This window comes from Schistocerca piceifrons, chromosome X (assembly GCF_021461385.2).
Source record: "Schistocerca piceifrons isolate TAMUIC-IGC-003096 chromosome X, iqSchPice1.1, whole genome shotgun sequence".
NCBI classification, from domain to species: Eukaryota; Metazoa; Arthropoda; class Insecta; order Orthoptera; family Acrididae; genus Schistocerca; species Schistocerca piceifrons.
In genome coordinates, this window is record NC_060149.1 from 934,829,167 (window position 1) to 934,842,093 (window position 12,927).

A 12,927-nucleotide genomic window follows, 5' to 3' on the forward strand; every position below is an offset into this window, starting at 1 on the left:
ATTGTGGCTTTTGTTTTAAATTCCGATGCAATTTCTGTGTTTCATCGTCAATAAAAAGGTCCAAGGGCTACAGTAAACCTGAAGTAAAGCATCGGAATCTAAAACTGGACTAACAGGAGAGGTTCAAATCATAGAGAGTTAGAGTGTCAGTCCTCTTGTACTTAAGTCGGCATTGTGCCTTTTGAATTTTATTCCGATGCCATTTCTGTGTTTCATCGTCAATAAGAAGGTCCAAGCTATACAATAAACCTGAAGTGAAGCATCGGAATCTAAAACTGGACTAACAGGTGAGGTTCAAATCATAGAGAGTTAGAGTGTCAGTCCTCTTGTACTTAAGTCGGCATTGTGCCTTTTGTATTTAATTCCGATGCCATTTCTGTGTTTCATCGTCAATAAGAAGGTCCAAGGGGTACAGTAAATCTGAAGTGAAGCATCGGAATCTAAAAGTGGACTCACAGGAGAGGTTCAAATCATAGAAAGTTAGAGTGTCAGTCCTCTTCTACTTAAGTCCGCATTGTGCCTTTTGAATTTAATTCGGATGCAATTTCTGTGTTTCATCGTCAATATGACGGTGCAAGGTATACAATAACCTGAAGTGAAGCATCAGAATCTAAAACTGGACTCACAGGAGAGGTTCAAATCAAAGAAAGTGAGAGTGTCAGTCCTCTTGTACTTAAGTCGGCATTGTGCCTTTAGTATTAAATTCGGATGCAACTTCTGTGTTTCATCGTCAATAAAATGGTCCAAGAGATACAGTAAACCTGAAGTGAAGCATCGGAATCTAAAACCGGACACACAGGAGGGGTTCAAATCATAGAGAGTTAGTGTGTCGGTCCTCTTGTACTTAAGTCGGCATTGTGCCTTTTGTATTATATTCGGATGCAAACTCTGTGTTTCATCGTCAATAAGAAGGTCCTAAGGTTACAGTAAACCTGAAGTGAAGCATCGGAATCTAAAACTGGACTCACAGGAGAGGTTCAAATCATAGAAAGTGAAAGTGTCAGTTCTCTTTTACTTAAGTCGGCATTGTGCCTTTTGTATTAAATTCCGATGCAATTTCTGTGTTTCATCGTCAATAAGAAGGCCAAGGTATACAGATAACCTGAAGTGAAGCAACGGAATCTAAAACTGGACTCACAGGAGAGGTCCAAATCATAGAAAGTTAGAGTGTCAGTCCTCTTGTACTTAAGTCGGCATTGTGAATTTTGAATTTAATTCCGATGCAATTTCTGCGTTTCATCGTCAAGAAGAAGGACCAAGGGATACAGTAAACCTGAATTGAAACATCGGAATCTAAAACTGGACTCACAGGAAAGGTTCAAATCATAGAATTTTAGAGTGCCAGTCGTCTTGTATTTAAGTCGGCATTATGCCTTTTGAATTTAATTCCGATGCTATTTCTGTGTTTCATCGTCAATAAGAAGGTGCAAGGTATACAGTAAACCTGAAGTGAAGCTTTGGAATCTAAAACTGGACTCACAGGAGAGGTTCAAATCACAGAAAGTGAGAGTGTCAGTCCTCTTTCACTTAAGTAGGCATTGTGCATTTTGTATTACATTCGGATGCCATTTCTGTGTTACATCGTCAATAAGAAGGTGCAAGGTATACAGTAAACCTGAAGTGAAGCATCGGAATCGAAAACTGGTCTCACAGGAGAGGTTTAAATCGTAGAAAGTGAGAGTGTCAGTCCTCTTGTACTTAAGTCGGCATTTTGGCTTTTGTATTAACCCTGCTGTTCTGTTCACTTTTACTTGACATATATACTGTTCGGGTCAATATGACCCGACATATCAAAATGCTTTAGAAACATAAATTTTGGTACAGTTTTAGCTATCGACATTGTTGTTCTATTCCAGTACCTTGTTAGTAATAATAATAATAATAATAATAATAATAATAATGGTAATAATAATAATAATAACAATGCATACAACTTTATTGAGGGATATTTTTCATTTAAATATGCACATAAATTTGAAACAACAGACAGTTTCCATTACAGGCATTCAACTTAGAAAGCACTACAGTTTTTCCATACTTCTATTCTTATTGTTGACAGTTTAGACGTAAGTATTGACATTTTCTAACAACAGACAGTTGTCATTACAGATATTCATCTTAGAGCACACTACAGTACAGAACACACTACAGTTTTTTTATTACATTCCAACATAGAAAGCACTACAACTTTAGAATCCTCTCTTCTTACTGATTGTAGTTTAGGCACAAGTATTCACATAAATTTGAAACAACAGAATTTTCAATACAATCATCTTATAAAATACTACAGTTCTTTTCTTACTGCTTGCACTGTGGACACAAGTAGGTTACATGTTTCTTGCAAATATGTTTACTACATTTTCCACACACCATGTTTGTTTTATTGTCATTACTTGATGGACAGAACTTACAGCGTGCACGTTTTGTAGATTTTCTTGTTGTTACCGATTCTGACACACCACCCACATCATTCGGGTTTTGGATGCTTGTGACCATTCTCAAAGAATCTTCTGTTCTTGGGAAATGCGTTCTTGATGCAATATGTTCTTTTATCAGTGACTTTCCAAGTTCCTCCAAGAATATTCTCCTTCTAGTCAATTTGCTTGCATTCCAATTAGGGTCAACCGAAATCCACAAAACGTATGCATTATAAGCAGAAACATCAAGAATATTGTAGAAAACTATCATTGGCCACCTATTACTTTTTCGTTTGCATGTATATGTACCTAATAACTGATCAAGCGTGTCTACAGCACCTTTGGTTGAATTATAGTCCAAAATCATTTTTGGCTTCTTATCAGCCCTGTCACTGATTTCCGCATCATGGTGGAGAGTGCTCATAAGTACAACATTCTTGTGTCTCTTAGGAATATAATTAACCACAGTAGTGTCATTTGTGAAGTAAAATGAAGAGCTGTGTACCTCCTTGTTGGTCATTTTGTGTGGAAGCTCCGGCTTATTTTTCCGTATAGTTCCCAACATAGTCAATTTCCTTTTCAGAAGCAGCTGCCCCAAATTGTACGACGTAAAAAAGTTGTCACACGTGATATTCTGACCACGTAACTCAGAAGTGAGATCAGATACCACCCTCATTCCCTGATTTCTTTCTGGTGCCGCTCCACTCACCTTTCCTGTATAAATTTGGGCTTTCAGTACGTATGAAGTTTTGCTGTCACACATGGTCCATATTTTGATCCCATATTTTGCCGGTTTACTTGGGATATACTGCTTGAATGGACAGCGACCTCTAAATGCTACTAACTGCTCGTCAACAGTAACATTTTCTCCTGGATTATACAGTTTAGGAAGGACCTCTACCCACTTCTCCCAAATACTACGAATTGCAGCAAGTTTGTCAGTACGTCGTCTTTCCTCTCTAGTAGATTTCTTGTCAAATCGCAGGACACGTGATATCTTACAGAATGTTTCATGAGACATGGTTGCTCGAAATATGTTTCGCCCAGTATCTTTATCCCACAAACTTTTTGTAGACTCCCCATGAGATCGATATACACCCGCTAGGAGTAAGAGTCCTAAGTATGCATGGAAAACAGAACCATCAATATCTGTCCACTGTTCACCATAAACTCGCTGCCCTTCAATATTTGTCATCTCTATTATTTCATTTTGAAGCGCTGTGTGAAATACTGCTTCAAATGAACATTTTACATCAGATATTCTGCTGACTGCATACCTGGTAACTCCTGGGGTACTCTTGATGATGTTCGAAGCTGGTAGGCGACCATGTTGTGCTGGTGGATGCAACTGCCATTCTATATTCCCATTTTTAGAAAGAAAAGTCTCTACACTATTTTGTATGGGCTGTGGACTGTCGTAACTGTCATCGGAACACTCGCTTTCAGATGCATTGCTGATGTGATCTTCAAACTCAGAAAGTGATCCTTCATCTGGTGAGGCATTTACTATTTCTTCCAACTCACGATCATTCAATGGTCTCATCGCCATGGTGTCACAAGTCAAACTGGGCAGAAACAAAGCATTCCAATTATTGAGAACTGCCAATTATTATTTCCTGGGGAAAGCAACAAACAAGCCCATTGTTGTGAACGCATGGAGCTTTAGGTGATTGTTGAGAGTAAGTTGGAATGATGCAGTCACTATTCCCACACAACACAACAAAAATAATTTTCGCCATTTCCAGATTTTAGAAATAAATACGAGTTACACTAAACATATTTGTGTCGGGTCATTATGACCCGAACATTACATATGCAACTATTACAGTTGAAGCCCAAACTTCTTAAACTTTTTTAAAACCTTTTAAAACACATGCTGCTCATCCATTTTCAGACAAAGTCACAAAGTTTCATAAATATATATTGGTATTTACATAATGTAAAATAACGTTCATATTCGTTTCGGGTCATATAGACCCGAACAGAACAGCAGGGTTAAATTCCGATGCAATTTCTGTGTTTCATCGTCAATAAGAAGGTACAAGGTATACAGTAAACATGAAGTGAAGCATCGAAATCCAAAACTGGACTCACAGGAGAGGTTCAAATCATAGATAGACAGAGTGTCAGTATTCTTTTACTTATGTCGGCATTGTGCCTTTTGTATTAATTTCGGATGCAATTTCTGTGTTTCATCGTCAATAAGAAGGTACAAGGTATACTGTAAACATGAAGTGAAGCATCGAAATCCAAAACTGGAATCACAGGAGAGGTTCAAATCAAAGAAAGTGAGAGTGTCAGTCCTCTTGTACTTACGTCGGCATTGTGCCTTTAGTATTAAATTCGGATGCAATTTCTGTGTTTCATCGTCAAACTGGACTCACAGGAGAGGTTCAAATCATAGAAATAGAAAGTGTCAGTTCTCTTTTACATAAGTCGGCATTGTGCCTTTTGTATTAAATTCCGATGCAATTTCTGTGTTTTATCGTCTATAAGAAGGTGCAAGGTATACAGTAAACCGGAAGTGAGGCATGGAATCTAAAACTGGACTCAAAGGAGAGGTTCAAATCATACAAAGAGAGAGTGTCAGTCCTCGTAAACCTAAGCCGGCATTGTGGCTTTTGTTTTAAATTCCGATGCAATTTCTGTGTTTCATCGTCAATAAAAAGGTCCAAGGGCTACAGTAAACCTGAAGTAAAGCATCGGAATCTAAAACTGGACTAACAGGAGAGGTTCAAATCATAGAGAGTTAGAGTGTCAGTCCTCTTGTACTTAAGTCGGCATTGTGCCTTTTGAATTTTATTCCGATGCCATTTCTGTGTTTCATCGTCAATAAGAAGGTCCAAGCTATACAATAAACCTGAAGTGAAGCATCGGAATCTAAAACTGGACTAACAGGTGAGGTTCAAATCATAGAGAGTTAGAGTGTCAGTCCTCTTGTACTTAAGTCGGCATTGTGCCTTTTGTATTTAATTCCGATGCCATTTCTGTGTTTCATCGTCAATAAGAAGGTCCAAGGGGTACAGTAAATCTGAAGTGAAGCATCGGAATCTAAAAGTGGACTCACAGGAGAGGTTCAAATCATAGAAAGTTAGAGTGTCAGTCCTCTTCTACTTAAGTCCGCATTGTGCCTTTTGAATTTAATTCGGATGCAATTTCTGTGTTTCATCGTCAATATGACGGTGCAAGGTATACAATAACCTGAAGTGAAGCATCAGAATCTAAAACTGGACTCACAGGAGAGGTTCAAATCAAAGAAAGTGAGAGTGTCAGTCCTCTTGTACTTAAGTCGGCATTGTGCCTTTAGTATTAAATTCGGATGCAACTTCTGTGTTTCATCGTCAATAAAATGGTCCAAGAGATACAGTAAACCTGAAGTGAAGCATCGGAATCTAAAACCGGACACACAGGAGGGGTTCAAATCATAGAGAGTTAGTGTGTCGGTCCTCTTGTACTTAAGTCGGCATTGTGCCTTTTGTATTATATTCGGATGCAAACTCTGTGTTTCATCGTCAATAAGAAGGTCCTAAGGTTACAGTAAACCTGAAGTGAAGCATCGGAATCTAAAACTGGACTCACAGGAGAGGTTCAAATCATAGAAAGTGAAAGTGTCAGTTCTCTTTTACTTAAGTCGGCATTGTGCCTTTTGTATTAAATTCCGATGCAATTTCTGTGTTTCATCGTCAATAAGAAGGCCAAGGTATACAGATAACCTGAAGTGAAGCAACGGAATCTAAAACTGGACTCACAGGAGAGGTCCAAATCATAGAAAGTTAGAGTGTCAGTCCTCTTGTACTTAAGTCGGCATTGTGAATTTTGAATTTAATTCCGATGCAATTTCTGCGTTTCATCGTCAAGAAGAAGGACCAAGGGATACAGTAAACCTGAATTGAAACATCGGAATCTAAAACTGGACTCACAGGAAAGGTTCAAATCATAGAATTTTAGAGTGCCAGTCGTCTTGTATTTAAGTCGGCATTATGCCTTTTGAATTTAATTCCGATGCTATTTCTGTGTTTCATCGTCAATAAGAAGGTCCAAGGAATACAGTAAACCTGAAGTGAAGCATCGGAATCTAAAACTGGACTCACAGGAGAGGTTCAAATCATAGAAAGAGAGAGTATCGGTCCTCTTTTACTTATGTCGGCATCGTGTCTTTTGTATTAAATTCGGATGCAATTTCTGTGTTTCATCGTCAATAAGAAGGTCCAAGAGACACAGTAAACCTGACGTGAAGCATCGGAATCTAAAACTGGACTCACAGGAGAGGTTCAGATCATAGAAAGAGAGAGTGTCAGTCCTCTTGTACTTAAGTCGGCATTGTTTCTTTTGTATTAAATTCCGATGAATTTCTGTGTTTCATCGTCAATAAGAAGGTGCAAGGTATACAGTAAACCTGAAGTGAAGCATCGGAATATAACACTGGACTCACAGGAGAGGTTCAAATCATAGAAATTTAGAGTGTAAGTCCTCTTGTACTTAAGTCGGCATTGTGCATTTTGTTTTAAAATCCGATGCAATTTCTGTATTTCATCGTCATTAAGAAGGTGCAGGGTATACAGTAAACCTGAAGTGAAGCATCGGAATCTAAATCTGGACTCACAGGAGAGGTTCAAATCATAGAAAGAGAGAGTGACAGTCCTCTTTTACTTAAGTCGGCATGGTGCCATTTGCATTAAATTCCGATGCAATTTCTGTGTTTTGTCGCCAATAAGAAGGTGCAAGGTAAGCAGTAAACCTGAAGTGAAGCATCGGAATCTAAAACAGGTGTTACAGGAGAGGTTCAAATCATAGAGTGTTAGAGAGTCAGTCCTCTTGTACTTAAGTCGGCATTGTGCCTTTTGAATTTAATTCCGATGCAATTTCAGTGTTTCATCGTCAATTAGGTGGTCCAAGGGATACAGTATACCTTAAGTGAAGCATCGGAATCTAAAACTGGACTCACAGGAGAGGTTCAAATCATAGAAAGTTAGAGTGTCAGTCGTCTTCTACTTAAGTCGGCATTGTGCCTTTTGAATTTAATTCCGATGCAATTTCTGTGTTTCATCGTCAATATGACGGTGCAAGGTATACAATAAACCTGAAGTGAAGCATCGGAATCTAACACTGGACTCACAGGAGAGGTTCCAATCAAAGAAAGTGAGAGTGTCAGTCCTCTTGTACTTAAGTCGGCATTGTGCCTTTAGTATTAAATTCGGATGCTATTTCAGTGTTTCATCGTCAATAAAATGGTCCAAGGGATACAGTAAACCTGAAGTGAAGCATCGGAATCTAAAACTGGACACACAGGAGAGGTTCAAATCATAGAAAGTTAGAGTGTCAGTCCTCTTGTACTTAAGTCGGCATTGTGCCTTTTGAATTTAATTCCGATGCCATTTCTGTGTTTCATCGTCAATAAGAAGGTCCAAGCCATACAATAAACCTGAAGTGAAGCATCGGAATCTAAAACTGGACTCACAGGTGAGGTTCGAATCATAGAAAGTGAGAGTGTGAGTCCATTTTTACTTAAGTCGGCATTGTGCCTTTTGAATTTAATTCCGATGCAATTTCTGTGTTTCATCGTCAATAAGAAGGTCCAAGGAATACAGTAAACCTGAAGTGACGTATCGGAATCTAAAACTGGACTCACAGGAGAGGTGCAAATCATAGAAAGAGAGAGTATCAGTCCTCTTTTACTTAAGTCGGCATCGTGCCTTTTGTATTAAATTAGGGATGCAATTTCTGTGTTTTGTCGTCAATAAGAAGGTGCCAGGTATACAGTAAACCTGAAGTGAAGCATCGGAATCTAAAACAGGAGTTACAGGAGAGGTTCAAATCATAGAGTGTTAGAGTGTCAGTCCTCTTGTACTTAAGTTGGTATTGTGCCTTTTGAATTTAATTCCTATGCAATTTCTGTGTTTCATCGTCAATAAGAGGGTCCAAGGGATACAGTAAACCAGAAGTGAAGCATCGGAATCTAAAACTGGACTCACAGGAGATGTTCAAATCATAGAAGGTGACAGTGTCAGTCCTCTATTACTTAAGTCGGCATTGTGCCTTTTGTATTTAATTCGGATGCAATTTCTGTGTTTCATCGTCAATAAGAATGTCCAAGGGATACAGAAAACCTGAAGTTAAGGTTCGGAATCTAAAACTGGACTTACAGAAGAGGTTCAAATCGTAGAGAGTTAGAGGGTCAGTCCTCTTGTACTTAAGTCGGCATAGTGCCTTTAGAATTTAATTCCGATGCAATTTCTGTGTTTCATCGTCAATAAGAAGGTGCCAGTTATACCGTAAACCGGAAGTGAAGCATCGGAATCTGAAACTGGACTCACAGGAGAAGTTAAAATCATAGAAAGACAGAGTGTCAGTATTCATTTACTTATGTCGGCATTGTGCCTTTTGTATTAATTTCGGATGCAATTTCTGTGTTTCATCGTCAATAAGAAGGTCCAAGGGATACAGCAAATCTGAAGTGAAGCATCGGAATCTCAAACTGGACTCACAGGAGAGGTTCAAATCATAGAAAATTAGAGTGTCAGTACTCTTATACTTAAGTCGGCATTGTGCCTTTTGAATCTAATTCCGATGCAATTTCTGTGTTTCATCGTCAATGAGAAGGTCCAAGGGATACAGTAAACCTTAAGTGAAGCATCGGAATCTAAAACTGGACTCACAGGAGAGGTTCAAATCATAGAAAGTTAGAGTGTCAGTCGTCTTCTACTTAAGTCGGCATTGTGCCTTTTGAATTTAATTCCGATGCAATTTCTGTGTTTCATCGTCAATATGACGGTGCAAGGTATACAATAAAGCTGAAGTGAAGCTTCGGAATCTAAAACTGGACTCACAGGAGAGGTTCAAATCAAAGAAAGTGAGAGTGTCAGTCCTCTTGTACTTTAGTCGGCATTGTGCCTTTAGCATTAAATTCGGATGCAATTTCAGTGTTTCATCGTCAATAAAAAGGTCCAAGGGATACAGTAAACCTGAAGTGAAGCATCGGAATCTAAATCTGGACACACAGGAGAGGTTCAAATCATAGAAAGTTAGAGTGTCACTCCTCTTGTGCTTAAGTCGGCATTGTGCTTTTCGTATTATATTCGGATGCAAACTCTGTGTTTCATCGTCAATAAGAAGGTCCAAGGGATACAGTAAACCTGAAGTGAAGCATCGGAATCTAAAACTGTACTCACAGGAGAGGTTCAAATCATCGAAAGTGAGAGTGTGAGTCCTTTTTTACTTAAGTCGGCATTGTGCCTTTTGAATTAAATTCCGATTCAATTTCTGTGTTTCATCGTCAATAAGAAGGTCCAAGGTATACAGATAACCTGAAGTGAAGCATCGGAATCTAAAACTGGACTCACAGGAGAGGTTCAAATCATAGAAAGTTAGAGTGTCAGTCCTCTTGTACTTAAGTCGGCATTGTGAATTTTGAATTTAAATCCGATGCAATTTCTGTGTTTCATCGTCAATAAGAAGGTCCAAGAGATACAGTAAACCTGAAGTGAAGCATCGGAATCTAAAACTGGGCTCACAGGAGAGGTTCAAATCATAGAAAGGGAGAGTGTCAGTCCTCTTCTACTTAAGTCGGCATTGTTCCTTTTGTATTAAATTCCGATGCAATTTCTGTGTATCATCGTCAATAAGAAGGTGCAAGGTGTACAGTAAACCTGAAGTGAAGCATCGGAATATAAAACTGGACTCACAGGAGAGGTTCAAATCATAGAGATTTAGAGAGTCAGTCCTCTTGTACTTAAGTCGGCATTGTGCATTTTGTTTTAAATTCCGATGCAATTTCTGTGTTTCATCGTCAATAAGAAGGTGCAAGGTATACAGTAAACCTGAAGAGAAGCATCGGAATCTAAAACTGGACTCACAGGAGAGGTTCAAATCATAGAGAGTTAGAGTGTCAGTCCTCTTGTACTTAAGTCGGCATTGCTCCTTTTGCATTAAATTTCGATGCAATTTCTGTATTTCATCGTCAATAAGAAGGTCAAGGGTATACAGTAAACCTGAAGTGAAGCATCAGAATCTAAATCTGGACTCACAGGAGAGGTGCAAATCATAGAAAGTGAGAGTGTCAGTCCTCTTGTACTTATGTCGGCATTGTGCCTTTTGTATTAAATTCGGATGCAATTTCTGTATTTCATCGTCAATAAGAAGGTCCAAGGGATACAGTAAACCAGAAGTGAAGCATCAGAATCCAAAACTGGACTCACAGGAGATGTTCAGATCATAGAAAGTGACAGTGTCAGTCCTCTATTACTTAAGTCGGCATTGTGCCTTTTGTATTAAATTCGGATGCAATTTCTGTGTTTCTTCGTCAATAAGAAGGTCCAAGGGATACGGTAAACCTGAAGTTAAGCATCGGAATGTAAAACTGGACTCACAGGAGAGGTTCTAATCGTAGAGAGTTAGAGGGTCAGTCCTCTTGTACTTAAGTCGGCATAGTGCCTTTAGAATTTAATTCCGATGCAAATTCTGTGTTTCATCGTCAATAAGAAGGTGCAAGGTATACAGTAAACCTGAAGTGAAGCTTTGGAATCTAAAACTGGACTCACAGGAGAGGTTCAAATCACAGAAAGTGAGAGTGTCAGTCCTCTTTCACTTAAGTAGGCATTGTGCATTTTGTATTACATTCGGATGCCATTTCTGTGTTACATCGTCAATAAGAAGGTGCAAGGTATACAGTAAACCTGAAGTGAAGCATCGGAATCGAAAACTGGACTCACAGGAGAGGTTTAAATCGTAGAAAGTGAGAGTGTCAGTCCTCTTGTACTTAAGTCGGCATTTTGGCTTTTGTATTAAATTCCGATGCAATTTCTGTGTTTCATCGTCAATAAGAAGGTACAAGGTATACAGTAAACATGAAGTGAAGCATCGAAATCCAAAACTGGACTCACAGGAGAGGTTCAAATCATAGATAGACAGAGTGTCAGTATTCTTTTACTTATGTCGGCATTGTGCCTTTTGTATTAATTTCGGATGCAATTTCTGTGTTTCATCGTCAATAAGAAGGTACAAGGTATACAGTAAACATGAAGTGAAGCATCGAAATCCAAAACTGGAATCACAGGAGAGGTTCAAATCAAAGAAAGTGAGAGTGTCAGTCCTCTTGTACTTACGTCGGCATTGTGCCTTTAGTATTAAATTCGGATGCAATTTCTGTGTTTCATCGTCAAACTGGACTCACAGGAGAGGTTCAAATCATAGAAAGTGAAAGTGTCAGTTCTCTTTTACATAAGTCGGCATTGTGCCTTTTGTATTAAATTCCGATGCAATTTCTGTGTTTTATCGTCTATAAGAAGGTGCAAGGTATACAGTAAACCGGAAGTGAAGCATGGAATGTAAAACTGGACTCAAAGGAGAGGTTCAAATCATACAAAGAGAGAGTGTCAGTCCTCGTAAACCTAAGCCGGCATTGTGGCTTTTGTATTAAATTCCGATGCAATTTCTGTGTTTCATCGTCAATAAAAAGGTCCAAGGGATACAGTAAACCTGAAGTAAAGCATCGGAATCTTATACTGGACTAACAGGAGAGGTTCAAATCATAGAGAGTTAGAGTGTCAGTCCTCTTGTACTTAAGTCGGCATTGTGCCTTTTGAATTTAATTCCGATGCCATTTCTGTGTTTCATCGTCAATAAGAAGGTCCAAGCTATACAATAAACCTGAAGTGAAGCATCGGAATCTAAAACTGGACTAACAGGAGAGGTTCAAATCATAGAGAGTTAGAGTGTCAGTCCTCTTCTACTTAAGTCGGCATTGTGCCTTTTGAATTTAATTCGGATGCAATTTCTGTGTTTCATCGTCAATATGACGGTGCAAGGTATACAATAACCTGAAGTGAAGCATCGGAATCTAAAACTGGACTCACAGGAGAGGTTCAAATCAAAGAAAGTGAGAGTGTCAGTCCTCTTGTACTTAAGTCGGCATTGTGCCTTTAGTATTAAATTCGGATGCAACTTCTGTGTTTCATCGTCAATAAAATGGTCCAAGAGATACAGTAAACCTGAAGTGAAGCATCGGAATCTAAAACCGGACACACAGGAGAGGTTCAAATCATAGAGAGTTAGTGTGTCAGTCCTCTTGTACTTAAGTCGGCATTGTGCTTTTGTATTATATTCGGATGCAAACTCTGTGTTTCATCGTCAATAAGAAGGTCCAAAGGTTACAGTAAACCTGAAGTGAAGCATCGGAATCTAAAACTGGACTCACAGGAGAGGTTCAAACCATAGAAAGTGAAAGTGTCAGTTCTCTTTTACTTAAGTCGGCATTGTGCCTTTTGTATTAAATTCCGATGCAATTTCTGTGTTTTATCGTCTATAAGAAGGTGCAAGGTATACAGTAAACCGGAAGTGAAGCATGGAATCTAAAACTGGACTCACAGGAGAGGTTCAAATCATACAAAGAGAGAGTGTCAGTCCTCGTAAACCTAAGCCGGCATTGTGCCTTTTGTATTAAATTCCGTTGCTATTTCTGTGTTTCATCGTCAATAAGAAGGTCCAAGGGATACAGTAAACCTGAAGGGAAGCA

The 12,927-nt window shown here is 38.9% G+C and overlaps 1 protein-coding gene across 1 annotated transcript; it reads right to left on the bottom strand.

Moving 5' to 3' along the window:
- Positions 1-1,747: 1,747 nt before the first annotated feature.
- Positions 1,748-3,966, bottom strand: LOC124722791 (piggyBac transposable element-derived protein 4-like). The gene is made up of 2 exons (XM_047247926.1): positions 2,303-3,966; positions 1,748-1,859 (listed from the first exon to the last, which is right to left on the bottom strand). The coding sequence occupies exons 1-2, from the start codon at positions 3,964-3,966 to the stop codon at positions 1,748-1,750; spliced, it is 1,776 nt and encodes a 591-aa protein (XP_047103882.1).
- Between the last annotated feature and the right edge of the window lie 8,961 nt (positions 3,967-12,927).

Bases quoted from the DNA above. Each gene is read 5' to 3' on its own strand.
- LOC124722791 (XM_047247926.1), bottom strand. From the start codon at position 3,966: ATGGCGATGAGACCATTGAATGATCGTGAGTTGGAAGAAATAGTAAAT. The intron at 1,860-2,302 runs GTAAGAAAAGAA...ATTACTAACAAG, and splicing joins TTGTGTCCACAGTGCAAGCA to GTACTGGAATAGAACAACAA.